Consider the following 21237-nt stretch of genomic DNA (forward strand, 5'->3'; position numbering starts at 1 on the left):
CTTCCATGAGAAGCAGCACCCTTCTGAGACCCCTGAGTTGCCTTGGCAGCCACAGGGCATCCCTTCCTGGCCTCACCCCACTCTGCTCTGCTCTGAGCTATACTGGGATGACTGGGAGGCAAGCCAGGCACTACCTGCCTCTCCTCTCCCCTGTTTTTGAACTTATTCTCACATGGTCTTTATGTTCTGATGATTTAGTTCTTAACAGTCAGTGGTTGCAGGCGTGCTTATTCATGTTCGATTCTTTGCAACCCCATGGACTGTAGCCTACCAGGCTCCTCTGCCCATGGGGATTCTCCAGGAAAGAATACTGGAGTGGGTTGCTGTGCCCTTCTCCAGGGGATCTTCTCAACCCAGGGATTGAACCTGAGTCTCCTGCGTCTCCTGCATTGGCAGGTGAATTCTTTACCACTGCACAATTAGCTCGCTCCTTTTTGAAGGACCTGGAGAGCTTCCCTCACTCCCCCCATCCTTTCATCTTCTTGGTGAAATGCAAAGAGTGAACCCTTTGAGGAGGTGAAAGGTGGTTCTTCTCTGTGGAGCCCCACAGTGAAGCAGCAGGACTGGGCCTTAGGTTGTAATCAATGTTAAGCCAAAGCAAAGCTATGGTAAATAAGAAGAGACTCTTTGGGGCAATGTTCTGGTAACTGAGACATTTGGAGGTGGGAGGGGAGAGGGGAGTAGATAAAAAAGAAGGGAGCAGGGTCATAATAAAAAGGTACCACTTATAGACTATACTCTGTGTGCCAAGCGTCAGGCTGGATACCAGAGACTCTGTGATAAATCAGATGATCTGGCACAGGACTGGCACCTCCATCTTCCAGACCAGAGAGGCCATGGTCTCAGCAAGCACTCAGACAGCACTGAGCTTAAATGTTTGCTAACAGGTGGAATATCAGCACTGTAAAATCTATCTGCTTCTCAGACATGTGCACAACAGACCACAAAATTCCTGTGAGCCGTGATACTGCAGATCTGACCTCTTATCAGAAACAAATACCTAAAATACTTCTAGCAGGTCAGCAGGGGTGATGCAGCACAAGGCACTGTCTACTGATGTGGTATCCTGCAAGTTCAAAGAGAAGAATGTTAAGTGTGTCCAGGAATTTTAAGATAATGTAAAAAAAAAAAATGCATTACACTTAGAACTACATCAACTAAGCCCTTTCAATATTTGTGGGTGGTGCCCACTTCTAGAAGAGGTTATTAAGACTGTGTCATGTAGGGTAACTATTTCACACTTCCAGATTTGCTTAACTGATACCTCCATCTTTCCATTAACAAAAAGGTCAGATGTGTGACTAGGTACTCAGATACCTGAAATGTGGGCATGTAGGTCAAGCATTAACATTTGCTAAGCCTTCCCAGTAACTTGTTTTGTGGGGTTTTTTTGTACCCAGGCATTTAAGCAGTTCCAAAGAACTTGAATGCCCTAGATCTAGCCTATTAAGTAAAAACAAATTTCTTCTGAAGGTCAGTTGATTTAAAACAATGCTCAAAATCGAGTTTGATGACAAATTTCAACACTTTGTCTAAAACTTAACTCATTTTTTCTCATGTTATACGTTCTCTGACCTAATGATCTGGTCCCATACAAAGCAGAAAATTGGCAAACTATTTTTCTTAATCATTCATTTACTGCTTTAAGACCACAGAGATGTAGGTCATGTGTTTCTACCATTTTATGTTCCTGACCCAACCTGTGAGAAGGCAGTCAACCCTTCTAGGCATATACAACATGCAGTGCTGGTGTCAAGCTGGTCCAACTGGACAAGTAAGCAGTGGCCAGCGTGCTGGAGCTGTGATAAGACACAAAGATAATCCCCACAAAGATTCAGGAGCTTACCCATCAGGTCAGGGGCCTGCTGGGACACACGTGCTAAGTGAAAGGCCAGTTGCAGCTCCTGGCATGCCTCCCCACAGAGGGAGAAGCCTCTCTGAATTCTGGTGAGACATTCCACCCTCAGGACAACCCCTCCACTCCATACACCCCGTCACACAAAGGTGCCCCTGTGCATGGGGTATGGAACAGGAAAAACTCTTCACCAGGCCCAGGCTGCAGGCAAAACAGTTCTGCTTGGGCCACATGATCCAACAGTCCTGAAGCTAGTGGAGATGAGGCTGTGAGGGGCCGATGGCCAGCTCAAGGAAGAGGCATGATGCAAGCCCAGCTCTGGAGCAAGGTTGTCCTATCTGCTACTTGAAAAATAGCTTCTGATTACATGACTCGGATGGTAAAGAATCTGCCTGCAATGCAGGAAACTTGGTTTAAACCTTGGGTCAGGAAGATCCCCTGGAGAAGAGAATGGCTCCCACTCCAGTATTCTTGCCTGGAGAATCCCATGGACAGAGAAGCCTGGAGGGTCTACAGTCCATGGGGTCACAAAGAGTGGGACACAACTGAGCGACTAACATGCTCCACTTTTCATGCTACAGGCTCTGGGAGGGCCCAAGGGCCCTGCATCAGCACCGCCCAACACATGCTAGGTTGTGTCAGACGCATCAGTTCACAGGATTGGGGAGCCCAGAGACAGTCCGTCACAAGATGTTGCATCCAGTTTGAGCCCGAGCAAGACAAGAGGGTACATGTGAGCCATGTGAGCAGTAGCCGAACCCCTGCCCAGCACGGCTGCAGTGGCACCCCTCCCTCAGTCGACAGGGACCACTACCTGAGGGGGCTCCCCTACAAACAGTTGAGGTGGGAAGAAAGTTCCCAGACTCAATTTATGAGGGGGTGGCTCGATGAGAAAATTCAAGTCAGAAAATGGATCGCGCTTCATTGTAGCCACACTCAGGAGTGACCCTGAAAGACAGCAGAAAGGGGAAATCTCCTAAAGGGCAGTGTACTTGGTTATGTGCGCTGAGCAAAAGAAAGGTGGCCCAGAATGAGAATATATATGGGCTCACGGGCAGTGGTGAATGACCTGGCTGACTATTTCAGTGCCATGGAAGACCAAGGACGAGGTTGGAGATGGAGGACCCCTACGTGGATGGCCATCAGGGCCTGGGCTCAGGGTGGGAAGAACTGGGAAGAGCATGCCACGCTTAGCAGAAAGCATCCACTGCAGAAGAGGCAGCAATCAGGTACATCAATGACCAACTCAGCCTATGGATGTCAGCTGATCTTCGTCATCAGTCACCCCGGCACTGGAGAGACGGACACAAATATGGAATGACCATAGTGCCAGAGATGGACAGCTGACATGCAGCCCGTCATGTGGACTCTCACTAGCCAAGCCTGATCTAGCTACCACTGTCTGTGAATGTCCAGCCTACCACCTCCCTGAGCCGCCATGGTGGCACTATTTTTTGATAGAAGCAACCACCTACTTAGTGGCAAGTTTACATCACCCTGGAAAGGTTCACAGTTTGTCCTACAGGAATAAATAAATAAATCCTATTCCAAACAGGATTGCCCTTCACAGCCAGCCCCAAACTTGGGGGCTGTGAAGTGCCTGACCCACCTGGTGCTCACCCTAGAGACCCACTTCAGCGCCCCATGTGTCCCAGCACAGGCAGGACCCAGGCACAGAGGGGAGGCCCTGCCCCAGCACAACAGAGGAGCCCGGCTGGAAACAACATTCTGCCAGAATGAGACGCCATCTTCCAGGTCTCGTGTTCTGGGTCTGAGGCCTCTGTGCAGCTGTGTCTCCACCAGACAGGATCCAAGGATCCAAGAACCAAGGGGCTGACATGGGAGTGGCCTACTCACCATTCTTCTCCAGAGCCCACTGCCATCCCTACCCTTCTACACTCTGCAGAGTCAGGGGTCCCAAAGGGAGCCCACCCTTGCCACAAAACAAAAAAGTGTGTACAGAACCAAGTGGATGTGAATGCTATCTGGGTGCTTGGAACCGTGTGTCCAGAGACCCAGAGGTAAGAGGACAAGCTCCCATCTTGGCAAGAGTACTTGGCCGTGAGCGTCAGGAAGAAGCAGAGCTGCTGGCTGACCACAGGGCAGTGGTCACTCAAGTGGTCAGCCTGTGTTGGCCTGTGGACTCCCCCTTCCCCATCGTGCCCATAAATGCTCGACTGAAACAACCCCAAGCTGGGAAGAAGACTGTACCCTCGGAAATGAGGGCTGGTGTCACACTAGCAAGCCAGCTACCAGGACTAGCAGAAATGACAGGTGAGGGCAGGGGGAATTAGAACAGCCAGTGGAGGAGGAGCCAGTGTGTGCTGGCTGTGGCCCCAAATCCACAAGCAGTGACATGCTACCCTCCATGGGTCAGGAGCCCCTTGGGGATGAACACACCCCAAGTGCCCTGGAGCAGCTGCTCCCCAAACCACAGGTAGTGTGAAGCCCTGTGGCATGGGAGCTGCCAGGGCTGCCAGGAGCTGTGTTCTTGAACCTCTCTCCAAGACAGAACTCACTGGCAGTGACACTGTAGTCACAGTGTCTGGGGGCTCCATTCAGCCTTCAATCTGCCGCCATGCTTTTCCAGGAGCTCCCAGTCCAGGACTGGGCATGACCTTGTTTGCCCAAAGTTGGACTCCTTGAAGGGACAGCATCAACCCCAGCACTCCCACTGAGCTGAGCGAGCCTTTGTCAGATGGGCATCCTATGCGAAGGCCCACCCTGCCTGTTCTGCTTCCTTCCTCCATTCCTTCCACTTATGGTAGGCCCCCATTATGGCCCATGAGCTTTCCCTGCTCAGTTTTGCTTCTGCTTCTTCTCCTCTGTCTTTCCTAAGCTCCACCTCACTCCCCGCCTTCCGTGAACATATGGCCATAAATTGGGTGTCTCCCCACAACAGTCTGTAGTGCCTCAGTTCTGGAGCTGGAAGTCCAAACTCGAGGTGTTGGAGGCACCGGTAGGCTGACGGAGGAATGGGCCCACGCCTCTCTCCTATTTCCTGGGGCTTGGGCTCCAGCAACCCTTGGTGTTCCTGGCTTGGGTCACCCGTCTCTGCCCCCAGCCTGAACACAGTGCTCTGTTCTGTGTGGTAGCTTCTTTTCTCTTGAGGGCACCAGTCTTATCGGACTAAGGGCCACCCTGCCTCAGAGTGACCACCTCCCAATTTACATCTTAATTATATCTGCAAATATCCACTTTCAAAATAGTCACGTTCACAGGTGCTGGGGGTTAGGGTTTCAACATATCTTTTTTTGTTGGCAGCCAGAACATGATTCAACTTATGAAAGAACTCCGTGGAGTATCTTTCCCACAAGGGAGACCCTTCCCAGGGAACAGCGAGACCATTCACGTTCGGATGCAAACAGCAAGAGGTTTATTCAGATACACAGGTACCTGGGGCGACAAGGTCTCTCGGTGGACTTGCGCGCCCAACGGCTGGAGCAGGGGGTTTTTATGGTGTCGGGATGCAGAAAGCGCGGGTACAGAAGCGAGAAGCTTGGTTACAGGGTTTTCATTGGTTGGTTTAAAAGAAAACCAAATATGGCGGGGACAGGTTCCAGGATACATAAGCACCTATTTCTGTTCAAAAGATCAAGCTGGCAGAAGCTCATTGGCCAGTTTATACATGCACGGAAGCTCATTGGCCAGCTTATACGCGCGCGGTTTTTAGGGGGGGGTTTCCCTCTTTTCCTGATTGGCTCGACTTTTGGCGCCGGCGGGACTTTTCTTGGGAGGAGTTTCTTAATTCTTGGCACCGGCGGGATCTTCTTAGGGAGGAGTCTGTGACTCAAGTTTGTGTGTCGCAATCCCCTCCTCCCTCTAGGGGTTTTTTTTTTGAGACCTGGCCCAAGATAGTCAAATTATGGATCTCTCATTCCCCCATTTCTCTTGTAAATAAGAATGGAATCTTCCATTCGAGGGTTTTAAGCCATCTCTATTCATAATCACCTTGTCTTATTTGGTGATATTGCTGAGTTAGGACCAAGGCTTGCACGACTGACAGTCTGTCTTTAATGAACTGCATTAGCCGGTTGAAAATGCATGGGCCAAATAATAGTATGAGCAGGATAATGATTAGAGGGCCCATGATGGAGGAGAGTAGGGTCGTGAGCCAGGGAGAGCGATTGAACCAGCTTTCAAACCATCCCTGTTCAGTCTCGAATAATTTTTGTCTCTGTTTGAGCCTTTCTCTTAGCTTAGCCATATTGTCTCTCACTAGCCCGGTATGGTCCGCATAGAAGCAGCATTCTTCCTTTAGGGCTGCACAAAGCCCTCCTTCCTGCAAAAATAGGATATCTAACCCTCTCCTGTTTTGCAAAACTACTTCGGAGAGGGAGGTAAGTGACTTTTCTAGAGCGCTTACAGATTCTTCTAATGCTCTGATGTCCGTGTGCATGGCGGCCTGGAGCCGTCCGAACTGACTAGTTTCTATGAGTGCTGCCGTCCCCGTGCCTAATCCTGCCGCTATTCCTCCCACTCCGAGCAGCACGGCCAGGGTGATGGAAACAGGCTCTCTCTTATACCGAAACCTTTTTTCAAAATAGTTATAGACATACTCAGAACTATGGTAAGTTATTTTAGGCCATAACTCAACCAAGACACAGTAATCAGTGGTTCTGTTAAGCACTGCGGCAGAGACACATGGGGTTAGCCCGGTGCTGCAAGCCCAATAGGTCCCATTAGGGGCTTCTAGGTAGTAGGTGCCTCTGGTTACCTTTTTGGTGATGTTACATAGGGCCTGGTGGGTTTTAGGAACAGTCCCGAGGCAAAGTCCTTTCCCAGATACTTGGGACAAGGTTAGTTTGTGTTGAGTGCCAGAAGCACATCGGCCGGAGACCTGGGTATGATTGGAGTAGTTGGAGTAGTTGCCCCCGACTGCTATACCCTCGTAATAAGGGGGGCTAGACACTAAGCATAGCCAGCACTCTTGGGTCCTGTCAGGGTCAGAGGCGTTAAGGGCGAGGTAGGCTCCCTGTACCAGGTTGAATAATCGAACCCTAGCTTCTGGTGTAGGGGTCTCTGATGGTCCTGACAGAGGTGTCAACTGACTAGGTGAGGGGGTGTTACTTTTAATTTCTGAGCTATTTTTAGGGACTTGGGGGTTAGGAGCTGTCAGGACGGTGTTGGGTCCGACAGCAGCAGTGGGGCCTTGTGTTTTTATGGTTTGGAGGATGGTTATGATACCCCCGTAGAAGGGGCCCCACCAGGTGGGGCCTGCATTGGTCTGAATTCCCCAGCTGAGCCCCGAAGCCCAATGGAGTTTTTTTGCTGTTTCTTGGTTGAACGTTATCTTAACTTGGGCATATTTATCTTTTCCGTCTGGGCCTGGGGAATATGCACCCTCGTCGGGGGCCTTTAGTGCAAACGAAAAGGTAATTCCATCCCTGCTTCCAACGTCCCACTTACGGTTGCCATCATTAGAGGTCACGCAGGACCAAGAACTACACCAATAATGTTGTATGCCCCCGCAAGTTTTCCAGTTTTTCAGGTACCCTGGGCATGCCCAAAACCCGTCGGCCTGCAGAAGTCCCCCAGTCCCATCTATCTGTACAATGTCTTTGAAGTTGAAATACAGATCTGGCCACCAAGTGTTGGGGGGGTGAATCTCGGTGGTTGAGTTGAGTACCTCGCCAGTTAGCCCATCTAGAAGTTTCCAGGTTATTTGTTTTGGGGTATGGGGGTTAGCAGGGGATACAGGTGACAGGGAACTCAAGATTATAAGGATTATAGTTATATAATTTTTGAAAGTCTTATCTTGAGTGGATTTTGAGAGCGTTGAAGCTTCCATCGGGGCGGTCCGTCCGGGCTGTCTTGGCTGGTGTCGGCGGAGCCTGATGACGGGGCACGCTTAACGTGCGAGGAGTGGATCCAAGCAGCGATGCCGTCTACCTTCAGGGCAGTTGGCGTGGTTAAAAGGACTGTATACGGTCCTTTCCACCGGGGTTCTAGGTTTGTGGTCTGATGTCTGCGGACCCAGACGGAATCTCCGATCTGGAATGGGTGTGGAACCACTGGCTTTTTCAGCTGTTCCTGGTAAGCTGCGGCCAACGGTTTCCAAACCTCTCTCTGCACGATCTGGAGTGCCTGTAAATGAGCTTTTAAGGAAGGGTTGTTAGCGTGGTTTGCAATGTGGGGGTCAAGGAGGGTGGCGACTGGTGGTGGAGCCCCGTATAATATTTCGAACGGTGTCAGACCATGGGACCCTGGGGTGTTTCTGGCCCGATATAGGGCCAGAGGCAGTAGGAACACCCAGTCTCTAGAGCCAGTTGCAAGCGTTAATTTGGACAAAGTCTCCTTGATGGTTCTGTTCATCCGTTCTACCTGTCCTGAACTCTGGGGTCTATAAGCACAATGTAATTTCCAATTGATCCCCAGTAGCTTAGCCACCAGCTGACTTACCTGGGAGACGAAGGCCGGCCCATTGTCTGTCCCCAGCGTTTGGGGCATCCCGTACCTGGGGAAGATCTCTTCCAGCAATTTTTTGGTGACTGTCTTGGCTGTTTCTTGCTTCGTAGGGAAGGCCTCTACCCAACCGGAGAAAGTGTCCACGAATACTAAGAGATATTTGTAACCATATAGTCCTGGTTTTATCTCTGTGAAATCAATTTCCCAATGAGTACCCGGTCGGTGTCCTCGCGCCCGGGCCCCGGCTCCATATTGGACTCTCCCAGCATTAACCTGAGCACAAGCCCTGCAGTTGTCTGCTATTTGTTGTAGGAGATTGTCTCTTCCTAACAAATAGTGGGTGTTTTCTTCTCTATTCAAGAGGGTCTTTGTTTTTCGGGGGCTGAGGTGGGTCAGTCCATGTAAACGATTTAATAATTCTAAAGTCTGTTTTTTTGGCATTACAGGTTTTTCTTTATAAATCCAGTACCCTTGTGTTGGTTCATAGGAAGCCCCCATTTTTCTCAGTAAGTCCGTATCCTCCTTAGTATACTGGAAGGGGCAACGCACGGGAGCAGTACCAGCAGTTTTTGAGGTCAGGGGAAGGGTTTGCGAGGCTTTCGGCGATTTACATGAGGCTGCCTCTCGGGCGGCCTGGTCAGCCATTCTGTTACCGCGTGCCTCAGGATTGTCTCCCTTCTGGTGTCCCGGGCAATGGATGATACTGAGTTTTTGGGGAAGGAACAGGGCTTTTAGCAGAGCCAGGATTTCAGCCTTATTTTTAATCTCTTTTCCCTCAGAGGTCAGGAGCCCTCTTCGCCGATAGATTTCTCCGTGGATATGGGCTGTGGCGAACGCATACCGGCTATCCGTATATACGTTAAGCCTCTTACCTGCTGCCATCTGGAGAGCCTTGGTCAGGGCGATAAGCTCGGCCCTTTGGGCGGAGGTTCCTGGCGGTAGAGCCTCTGCCCAGATTACCTCTGTTTCTGTAGTCACGGCCGCTCCTGCTCTTCTTTCCCCATTGTCCATGAAGCTACTGCCATCAGTGTACCAGGTGATATCTGCGTCTGGGAGTGGTCGATCTGACAGGTCTGGCCTGGTTCCGTGGGTTTCCGCGAGGATCTGGTGACAGTCGTGCAGCTCTGGTTCTTCCGGGAGTGGGAGCAGGGTGGCAGGGTTGAGTGCCACGACGGGACCAAAGTGAACTCGGTCCGTGTCCAGAAGCATAGCCTGATAGTGGGTCATTCGGGAGTTGGACAGCCAACGGTCTGGTGGCTGTCTGATAAGGGCTTCAACCGCGTGTGGGGCAAAGATGGTTAAGGGCTGCCCCATGGTCAACTTGTGGGCGTCCTTGATGAGGACCGCAATAGCTGCCACCATGCGCAAACAGGGTGGCCAGCCTGAAGCCACGGGGTCTAGCTTCTTCGAGAGGTAGGCTACAGGGCGTTTCCAGGGTCCTATATCCTGGACTAGGACCCCTTTTGCGTAGCCTTGTCTCTCATCTACAAACAGTCCAAAGGGCTTGGTCAGGTCTGGGAGCCCGAGAGCCGGGGAAGTCAATAGGGCTCTCTTGACATTTTTGAAGGCCACGGAATGTTCCTCCCGCCAGTCAAAGAAGGCTCCTTGTTTTGTAAGGGGGTACAGAGGTGCGACCATCTCGGCAAAGCCTGGTATCCAGAGGCGACAGAACCCTGCAGCCCCCAGGAATTCCCGCAATTGGCGGGGGCTTTTGGGGGCAGGGATGTTCATAATGGTTTGTTTACGAGCTTCTGTCAGCCACCTCTGTCCCTCTTTGATCTGGTACCCCAGATATGTGACCTGTTGTTGACAGATTTGGGCCTTTTTCGCCGAAGCCCGATATCCTAGAGTCCCCAGGGTTTCAAGGAGGGCAGACGTACCTTCTTTGCAGCTTTTCTCCGTCTTTGCCGCTAACAGAAGATCATCTACGTACTGTAGTAGGATGAGAGCTGGATGTTGGACTCTGAAGTCAGCCAGGTCCCGATGCAGGGCCTCGTCAAAGAGAGTTGGGCTGTTTTTGAACCCTTGTGGGAGTCGGGTCCATGTCAACTGGCCGGATATCCCCTGCTCGGGGTCTCTCCATTCGAAGGCAAAGAGGAGTTGGCTATTTGGGTGCAGTCTTAGGCAAAAGAAGGCATCTTTGAGATCTAGCACCGTATACCAGGTATGTGACGGTGGCAACCCACTTAGTAGATTGTATGGGTTAGGGACTGTGGGGTGAATGTTTTCCACCCTCTTGTTGACTTCCCTCAAGTCCTGGACTGGCCTGTAGTCTCCTGACCCCAGCTTTTTTACAGGGAGGAGAGGGGTGTTCCATGGCGACTGGCAGGAGATCAGAATCCCCTGATCCAAAAGTCTCTTAATGTGCGGCCTAATTCCTTGGTACGCTTCTTGGGACATGGGGTATTGTCTAATCGACACAGGGGAGGCTGTGGCCTTTAGGGGTATTATCAGTGGTGACTGTCGGACGGCTAGCCCCATTCCCCCGGTCTCGGCCCAAGCTAGTGGAAATTTTTGCAGCCAGGGGGTGATGGCAGCAAGGTCTTTGGTCTTGTCGGGTCCTGCTTCCTCGTAAAGTTTGTATTCATCTTCTAACTTTAGGGTCAGGACATGAAGGGGTTGTCCTTGGGGCCCGGTAACATGGGCCCCTGTCTCTTTAAAATGTACTTGTGCCCTTAGTTTTGTAAGGAGGTCTCGGCCCAACAGGGGGTAAGGACAGTCAGGTACGTGCAAAAAGGAATGAGTTACCTCTCCGGTAGCCAGATGTACCTTCCGGTCCGTGGTCCACCGATACCGCTTGCCCCCTGTGGCTCCTTGGACCCAGGCCGACTTGTTGCTCAGAGGTCCCGTCGGATGAGTCAACACGGAGTGTTGTGCGCCGGTGTCCACCAGGAAGGTGACAGGTTGCCCCCCAACGTCAAGGGTTATCCTAGGCTCAGGGGAGGGCTCCTGGCCCTGACTTTCCTAATCTTCTAGGGTCAAGAGGGACGTCTGGGGCTTTGGTCGGCGGGCCCCCTTTGGTCGCCTTGGGCAGTCCTTGACCCAGTGACCCTTTTCTTTACAGTAGGCACATTGGTCTTTTTCCACTCGGGGCCCCTTCTTGTCTCCCCCTAACTTATCCTGTCGCTGCTCTGATACTACGGTGGCTAGCAATTTGCTGAATTCTTTATTTCTCTTGCGATCTCTCGCATTTTCTCTCTTTTCTGCTTCTTTTCTAAGCCTCTCGTCTCTCTCTTCTGCCTCTCTTTTTAGTCTTTCATCTCTCTCTTCTCGAGTCTCCCTCTTATTGAAAATGCGTTCTGCCTCTTTTACTAAGTCTTGTAAGGAACTTTCTTTGAGGTTGTCTAGCCTCTCAAGTTTCTTTCTAATGTCTGGTGCAGATTGCCAAATAAAGGACATAGAGAGGTTACACCCTGGGTCTTCAGGATCGTAAGGAGTATATATACGATAGGCTTCTTTAAGCCGCTCCAGGAATGCGGAAGGGGACTCCTCAGGACCCTGAATAACCTGTTTTACCTGGGCCAAATTGGTGGGGCGCCTTGCTGCCCCATGGAGACCCGCTATGAGCAACTGGCGATAGAGACGTAGGTGGTTCCTACCTTCAGCTGTGGAGAAATCCCAGTCGGGACGTTCCAGAGGGAAGGCGGAATTAATCTCGTTAGGCAGTTGCGTGGGACGGCCATTTTCGCCTAGGACGTTTTTTCGAGCTTCCAGGAAGACCTTTTGCCTCTCTTCAGTGGTCAGCAGCGCTTGTAGCAGTTGCTGGCAGTCGTCCCAAGTGGGTTGGTGAGTAACTAGGATGGACTCAATCAAAGAGGTTAACATGGAGGGATCTTTGGAGAAAGGGGGGTTGTTATTCTTCCAGTTGTAAAGGTCGGAAGCAGAAAAGGGCCAGTATTGGGCCTGGCCGTTGGACCCCGTTCGCAGGGGAAGGGCCTGGGAGGTGGAATCCGGAGGTGGCTCTCTGCGGACTCTTAGTCGTCCGGCCACCGGGGACGGTGCTGGCGCGACTGGGGCAGGAGCCGCCGCTGCGGCTTCCCTTGTTGGGGCTGGGTCTCGGTAGGGTGGGGGGTCCTCGGCCAACAGATCTATGAGTAGGTCATCTCCCGGCGGCAACACAGTGGCTGCTGTAGGTTTTTCTTTTTTAACCTTTTCCCGTGGAGACTTAGTTAGGGCGGGATATAGGGACGAGTGGGTAGGCGGTTGGGCCGAAGCAGGGAGGGGGAGAGGTGGAAGGGCAGGGGCCGATGGGGGAAGGGGGCGCTTGGGATTGACGAAGGGCTTGACCCATGGCGGAGGGTCGTAGGCCAGGGCTTCCCAAGTCACGATGTATGCCACTTGGTCGGGATGACCAGGGGGCCCGGGATCCATCACTCTTGCCTTTACCTGGAAAATAGTATCAAGGTCAAAGGTCCCATCCTGTGGCCAGCCCACATTGAAGGAGGGCCACTCGGACGAGCAAAAGGTTGTCCATTTCTTTTTTCGGACTTCTACTGACTGGTTATGGGCGATGTCTTGGACATCTTTCCAATGCTGTAAAGTAAGACTCAGGGGGGTGGTTAGAGATTGACCCATTTTTTCTAGTACGAGTACTCCTGTTATAAGACAAACAAACACGACACAGAGACTAATACACCAAAATCGCACGGCACGGTTTTTGCGCAAAACTGAAAACAAAAGCTCGGATGGAGGCGTAGATGAGGGTCCGGATCCCTCGCCTCCCTGAAGTTTCACGTACCCCTCGGACAAGGGCGGAGCCCCGAAAAGTCCGACTCTGGTCGTGAACTGAGACGGATGAGCACCGAAAAATCGGGCTCCAGTTAGCCTTGGAACGTCTTCCAGGCTTGCGGAGGGAAGTTCGAGCTCGTCAGCTCCTTCCTGACTCCGCCAGATACAGATTGTTTCAGCTGAAACTCAAGTCGCACCACAACAGACACACAGAAAGTACGAAAACATAAAACAGTAAAACATAAAACGCTGGCCAGCTTACCTCCCGACGAGGGGTCGGTGGTCCCTGGGCGAGGGGGGGGTCTCCGGATCCCGGACGAGCCCCCAAATGAAAGAACTCCGTGGAGTATCTTTCCCACAAGGGAGACCCTTCCCAGGGAACAGCGAGACCATTCACGTTCGGATGCAAACAGCAAGAGGTTTATTCAGATACACAGGTACCTGGGGCGACAAGGTCTCTCGGTGGACTTGCGCGCCCAACGGCTGGAGCAGGGGGTTTTTATGGGGTCGGGATGCAGAAAGCGCGGGTACAGAAGCGAGAAGCTTGGTTACAGGGTTTTCATTGGTTGGTTTAAAAGAAAACCAAATATGGCGGGGACAGGTTCCAGGATACATAAGCACCTGTTTCTGTTCAAAAGATCAAGCTGGCAGAAGCTCATTGGCCAGTTTATACATGCACGGAAGCTCATTGGCCAGCTTATACGCGCGCGGTTTTTAGGGGGGGGTTTCCCTCTTTTCCTGATTGGCTCGACTTTTGGCGCCGGCGGGACTTTTCTTGGGAGGAGTTTCTTAATTCTTGGCGCCGGCGGGATCTTCTTAGGGAGGAGTCTGTGACTCAAGTTTGTGTGTCGCAATCCCCTCCTCCCTCTAGGGGTTTTTTTTTTGAGACCTGGCCCAAGATAGTCAAATTATGGATCTCTCACTTACACACCCCTAGTAACCCACTTGTGTTCAGTGTCTGCTTCCAGAGGCCCCAGCTGACACAAAAGGTAAAAGGGTAGGTGGTATGTCAATTCAGTTTACACAAAGAATTACTCAGTCATCTAGCAGGATGTACCATGTTTGACTTTGTTATTTATTATTTCATTGAAGCCCTGATACTGTGAAGCAGCAATATATAGATTTCTATCAGAAAAAGTCGGCCCAGAGGTCACTGTACTGTAGGACATTAACCCATTAGCCAGTTCATTTCAATATTCTCTGGACTGACTATGCAAATCTCTACTTCTCAAATCCCCTTCTGAACCAAGCGTGTCATCTTACTGCTGCTGCTGCTGCTAAGTCACTTCAGTCATGTCCAACTCTGTGCGACCCCATAGACGGCAGCCCACCAGGCTCCGCCGTCCCTGGGATTCTCCAGGCAAGAACACTGGAGTGGGTTGCCATTTCCTTCTCCAATGTGTGAAAGTGAAAAGTGAAAGTGAAGTCGTTCAGTCGTGTCAGACTAGTAGCGACCCCATGGACTACAGCCCACCAGGCTCCTCTGTCCATGCGATTTTCTAGGCAAGAGTATTGGACTGGCTCGCCATTGCCTTCTCCGGTCATCTTACTGGTTCCCCACTAATCTCAAGTTGAATACAATCTCTGACAGGTGTTCCTTTTGTATTCATCTAAGAGCCACATTGTAAACCTGTTAACACAGTAATTCACCACCACCTTGGACCTCCCTGTGACTAAGAATTCACCTCCTGGCACCTGCATCCCTCCTCCCAGGAGCCCTGGGCATCCCACACTGAAAGAACACATTTTTGTGGGTCAGCCTTGCAGAAAAACCACGAACCCATAAAGTTGACACTAGAAATGCTTCAAGGTCAAAGGCGACAAATTTCCATTGTGTTTTCTCAACTGATAAATCTAGGAAGTTGGTGAATAATAGGAAATTGAAGAAGGCCACTAACAGAGTTGTTCAAATTCAGATTTTGCATGCTAGAATAATGCATTGTCTGCAGTTTGAAAGGGCTCTAGTACCTAACTCAAACCTCACTATGAGCGATAATACACACATTTTTACGGGTGAGAAAATTGAGTTTAAAGGAATGTAAGCAATCTCAAGCTATCACCTGGCATGGCTGGGAGTCAAGTCTACACTTTAAGTCTCGACACCGGCCTGCTTCACAGTTCCACCACATGTGTTTTACCCATGTTGCCAAAACATGTGAGTCTAATAATTATGCATACAAAAAAAGTAATGGGACATCTACCAGGAATTTCTAAAGTAAATATCACCATTATCTCTATATCTTGGCATAATATAAATTACTGAATCTGAAAGAAAGAGTCGCTCACTTGTGTCCGACTCTTTGTGACCCCATGCACTATACAGTCTGTGGGACTCTCCAGGCCAGAATACTGGAGTGGGTAGCCTTTCCCTTCTCCAGGAGATCTTCCCATCCCAGGGATTCTAAAGTGAATCCAACTCTAAAGTAAATCATATTTCTTCTTCTTTTTTATTGAAATATACTTGATTTACAATGCCTTGTTAGTGTCAGGATACAGTACAGTGACTCAGTAATATATGTGTGTATATATATATATATGTTCTTTTTGAGATTCTTTTCCCTTATGTTAATAGAATATTATAAAATATTGAGTATAGTTTCTTGTGCTATACAGTAGGGCCTTGTTGATTATTTTATATATATATTAATGTGTATGTTAATCCCATTTCTTCTAAGGGATTCCTGCCCACAGTAGTAGATATAATGGTCATCTGAGTTAAATTCACCCATTCCAGTCCATTTTAATTCACTGATTCCTAGAATGTCTACGTTCACTCTTGCCATCTCCTGTTTGACCACTTCCAATTTGCCTTGATTCATGGACCTAACATTCCAGGTTCCTATGCAATATTGCTCTTTACAGCACCGGACCTTGCTTCTATCATCTGTCACATCCACAAATGGGTATTGGTTTTGCTTTTGCTCCATCCCTTCATTCCTTCTAGAGTTACTTCTCCACTGAGCTCCAGTAGCATACTGGGCACCTACCGACCTGGGGAATTCCTCATTCAGTATCCTATCATTTTGCCCTTTGTTACTGTTCATGGGTTTCTCAAGGCAAGTATACTGAAGTGGTTTGCCATTCCCTTCTCCAGTGGACCACATTTGGCTGTGGTCCATGTGATCAGATCAACTAGTTTCCTGGGATTATGATTTCAGTGTATCTGCCCTCTGATGCCCCCTCGCAATACTTACCATCTTATTTGGGCTTCTCTTACCTTGGTCGTGGAAAATCTCTTCACAGCCGCTCCAGCAAAGTGCAGCCGCTGTACCTTACCTTGGACGAGGGGTATATCCTCAAGGCCGCCCCTCCTGACCTTGAACGTGGAGTAGCTCCTCTCGGCCCTCCTGCGCCCATGCAGCCACCGCCTGTTGGATGTGGGGCAGCTCCTAGACACAAAAAACGCCAGCCCCGGCGGCGCAGACGCGAGAGACACCAGAGTTGCCATCATGGTCAACAAAAGAGTCCGAAATGCAGTACTTGGATGCAATCTTAAAAATGACAGAATGATTTCTGTTCGTTTCCAAGGCAAACCATTCAATATTGAAGTAATCCAGGCCTATGCCCCAACCAGTAACGCTGAGGAAGCCGAACATGAACGGTTCTATGAAGACCTACAAGACCTTTTAGAACTAACACCCAAAAAAGATGTCCTTTTCATTAGAGGGGACTGGAATGCAAAAGTAGGAAGTCAAGAAACACCTGGAGTAACAGGCAAATTTGGCCTTGGAGTACAGAATGAAGCAGGGCAAAGGCTAATAGAGTTTTGCCAAGAGAACGCACTGGTCATAGCAAACACCCTCTTCCAACAACACAAGTGAAGACTCTACACATGGACATCACCAGATGGTCAACACCGAAATCAGATTGATTATATTCTTTGCAGCCAAAGATGGAGAAGCTGTATACAGTTAGAAAAAAAAAGACCAGGAGCTGACTGTGGCTCAGATCGTGAACTCCTTATTGCCAAATTCAGACTGAAATTGAAGAAAGTAGGGAAAACCACTAGACCATTCAGATATGACCTAAATCAAATCCCTTATGATTATACAGTGGAAGTGAGGAATAGATTTAAGGGACTAGATCTGATAGATAGAGTGCCTGGTGAACTCTGGACGGAGGTTCGTGACATTGTACAGGAGACAGGGACCAAGACCATCCCCATGGAAAAGAAATGCAGAAGAGCGAAATGGCTGTCTGAGGAGCCCTTACAAATAGCTGTGAAAAGAAGAGAAGCCAAAAGCAAAGGAGAAAAGGAAAGATATAAGCATCTGAATGCAGAGTTCCAAAGAATAGCAAGGAGAGATAAGAAAGCCTTCCTCAGCAATCAATGCAAAGAAATAGAGGAAAACAACAGAATAGGAAAAACAAGAGATCTCTTCAAGAAAATTAGAGATTCCAAGGGAACATTTCATGCAAAGATGGGCTCGATAAAGGACAGAAATGGCATGGACCTAACAGAAGCAGAAGATATTAAGCAGAGGTGGCAAGAATACACAGAAGAACTGTACAAAAAAGATCTTCATGATGAAGATAATCACAATGGCGTGATCACTCACCTGGAACCAGACATCTTGGAATGTGAAGTCAAGTGGGCCTTAGAGAGCATCACTACGAGCAAAGCTAGTGGAGGTGATGGAATTCCAGTTGAACTATTTCAAATCCTGAAAGATGATGCTGTGAAACTGCTGCACTCAATATGCCTGCAAATTTGGAAAACTCATCAGTGGCCACAGGACTGGAAAAGGTCAGTCTTCATTCCAATCCCAAAGAAAGGCAATGCGAAAGAATGCTCAAACTACCTCACAATTGCACTCATCTCACACGCTAGTAAATTCATGCTCAAAATTCTCCAACCCAGGCTTCAGCAATATGTGAACCGTGAACTCCCAGATGTTCAAGCAGGTTTTAGAAAAGGCAGAGGCACCAGAGATCAAATTGCCAACATCCGCTGGATCATGAAGAAAGCAAGAGAGTTCCAGGAAAACATCTATTTCTGCTTCATTGACTATGCCAAAGCCTTTGACTGTGTGGATCACAATAAACTGTGGAACATTCTGAAAGAGATGGGAATCCCAGACCACCTGACCTGCCTCTTGAGAAACCTGTATGCAGGTCAGGAAGCAACAGTGAGAACTGGACATGGAACAACAGACTGGTTCCAAATAGGAAAAGGAGTACGTCAAGGCTGTATATTGTCACCTTGCTTATTTAACTTATATACAGAGTATATCATGAGGAATGCTGGGCTGGAAGAAGCACAAGCTGGAATCAAGATTGCTAGGAGAAATATCAATAACCTCAGATATGCAGATGACACCACCCTTATGGCAGAAAGTGAAGAGGAACTCAAAAGCCTCTTGATGAAAGTGAAAGAGGAGAGTGAAAAGGTTGGCTTGAAGCTCAACATTCAGAAAACAAAGATCATAGCATCTAGTCCCATCACTTCATGGGAAATAGATGGAAAAACAGTGGAAACAGTGTCAGACTTTGTTTTTTTGGGCTCCAAAATCAGTGCAGATGCTGATTGCAGCCATGAAATTAAAAGACGCTTACTCCTTGGAAGGAAAGTTATGACCAAACTAGACAGCATATTAAAAAGCAGAGACATTACTTTGCCAACAAAGGTCTGTCTAGTCAAGGCTATGGTTTTTCCCGTGGTCATGTATGGATGTGAGAGTTGGACTGTGAAGAAGGATGATCACCGAAGAATTGATGCTTTTGAACTGTGGTGTTGGAGAAGACTCTTGAGAGTTCCTTGGACTGCAAGGAGATCCAACCAGTCCATTCTAAAGGAGATCAATCCTGGGTGTTCATTGGAAGGACTGATGCTAAAGCTGAAACTCCAATACTTTGGCCACCTCATGAGACAAGTTGACTCACTGGAAAAGACTGTGATGCTGGGAAAGGTTGGGGGTGGGAGGAGAAGGGGACGACAGAGAATGAGATGGCTGGATGGCATCACCGACTCTGTGGACATGAGTTTGAGTGAACTCCGGGAGTTGGTGATGGACAGGGAGGCCTGGCGTGCTGTGATTCATGGGGTCACGGAGAGTCGGACACGACTGAGCGACTGGACTGAACTGAACTGAACTTGCTTCATTTAGTATGATAACCTCTAGGTCTATTCATGTTGCTGCAAATGGTATTATTTAATTCTCTTTTATGGCTGAGTAATAGTCCATTGTATATTTATACCATATCTTTTTTGTCTATTTATCTGTCGGCAGACTTTTATTTTGCTTCCATGTCTTGGCTATTGTAAATAGTGTGGCTCTGAATGTTTGGATTTGTGTTTCCTTTTGAATTATCGTTTTCTCTAGATATATGCCCAGGAGTGGGGTTGCAGGATCATATAGTAACTCTAGCTTAAAAATAAATAAAAAGGAACTCTCCTACACTGTTCCTTTTTATTTACGCCCTCTCCAGCATTTATTATTTTTAGACTTCTTGATTATAGCCATTCTGAAGGGAGTGGAGTGATACCTCATTATAGTTTTGATCTGCATTTCTCTAATAATTAGCAGTGTTGAACATTTTTTCATATGCCTATTGATCAACGATATGTCTTCTTTGAAGTAATGCCTATTTAAATCTCTCCATTTTTTGATTGGGTTAGGTATTTTTAATATAAAAAAGTTGCATGAGCCTGTTGGTATATTTTAGAAACTAATCCCTTGTTAGCTGCATCATTTGCAAATATTTTCTCCCATTTTTGTTTTTATTTTCATTACTTTAGGAGATGAATCATAAAAGATACTGTTGCAATTTATGTGCACAAGCGTTCTGCCTATGTTTTCCTCTAGGAGCCTCACAGTACACAGTCTTACATTGGACCCGTGCTTCTTTAATACGAGGGTAACTTTTTCCCTACCACCTTGCATTCTGTGAGTGTGCGGTGCGGCAGTTACTGAGCCTGGAAAGCACAGCCTGAATGGAGATGTGGGAGACCAGCGCTTGATTCAACCTCAATGCTCACATGGGGTGCATGCACAAGATGAGCAAAATTGTGCTGGGATGAGCCTCCACCCAGCGTTTGTCAGGATGGGATCACAACACATCCTGTGGACCAGACATGGGGCATGCCAGAGAGTGCCTTCATGTGGTCATCGTGTGCCCTACAGGCACTCTGCAAGGCCAGAGGGGACCCCATGGCTCAATTCCTAACGGCTGAGGAAGGAGGGCCAAGTGAGTATTTGCAACAGTGATGCATCAACCTAGATCACGGGAACGAGGATCCCGACAGACTCTCCTGGGATCCCGTGCTACCACCTGTAACAGGCAACTGACTCATTAGTCACTGAAACATCTACCCTACCCAGAGAGCAGAAGGCAGCCTGAAGACTGTGTCAGTTCAAAGAGGGGCTTTCCTGCTCCATATGCCTCTCCACCCCCCACATCCGTTTCCAGCGCTGGAGGGGGAGCCAAGAAACTGGACAGGATGTGGGTGCAGGAAGACTGGAGAGAAGAGGCTGACTGCAAGATAGGGAAAAAGTGACAAAGCCTTGTCCTGACCTACAGGGACCTGCCCTGATCCACAGTGCGGAAGGTAAGGAGATTTGGTGCTTAGTTAAAACGTACTGTTACCTCTGAATAGCAGGAAATCCTTGTGCCTGCCTGTCTTTTCTTCTAACAACAAGGGAAGTTTACCTCTGCTCAATAAACTTTATAAGGGCTGTGGGAGATGAAAATAAAATTGAATTTCAAGTATGTTACAAACACTGCTTGTTTCACATACCAGTTATATGCATATCAACACCCAGTAAGAAGGAAACCGGTTTAGCTTTGGCTTAAGGTGCTTACTAAGAAAAGTAATCTATTGTTGTACACAAGCTTTTAATTTTAATTACGTCCCATTTGTTTATTTTTGCTGTTATTTCCAATATTCTGCGAGGTGGGTCATGGAGGATCCTGCTGTGGTTTATGTCGGAGAGTGTTTTGCCTTTGTTTTCCTCCAGGAGTTTTATAGTTTCTGGTCTTACGTTTAGATCTTTAATCCACGTTGAGTTTATTTTTGTGTACGGTGTTAGAAAGTGTTCTAGCTTCATTCTTTTACAGGTGGTTGACCAGTTTTCCCAGCACCACTTGTTAAAGAGATTGTCTTTTCTCCATTGTATATTCTTGCCTCCTTTGTTAAAAGCTTCTGCACAACAAAGGAAACTATAAGCAAGGTGAAAAGACAGCCTTCAGAATGGGAGAAAATAATAGCAAAGGAAGCAACGGACAAAGAATTAATCTCAGAAATA

At 48.6% G+C, this 21237-nt stretch overlaps 1 protein-coding gene across 1 annotated transcript; it reads right to left on the reverse strand.

Annotated features, from left to right (window-relative positions):
* Positions 1 to 10554: 10554 nt before the first annotated feature.
* Positions 10555 to 14519, reverse strand: LOC148775910 (uncharacterized). Its single transcript, XM_088841819.1, has one exon. It carries the CDS (start codon positions 12836 to 12838, stop codon positions 11228 to 11230), a length of 1611 nt encoding a protein of 536 aa, XP_088697945.1. The 5' UTR covers positions 12839 to 14519; the 3' UTR covers positions 10555 to 11227.
* Between the last annotated feature and the right edge of the window lie 6718 nt (positions 14520 to 21237).

The sequence above is a fragment of the Moschus berezovskii genome, chromosome 12 (assembly GCF_049115385.1).
Source record: "Moschus berezovskii isolate FMDL1 chromosome 12, NW_MosBer_1.0, whole genome shotgun sequence".
NCBI lineage: Eukaryota > Metazoa > Chordata > Mammalia > Artiodactyla > Moschidae > Moschus > Moschus berezovskii.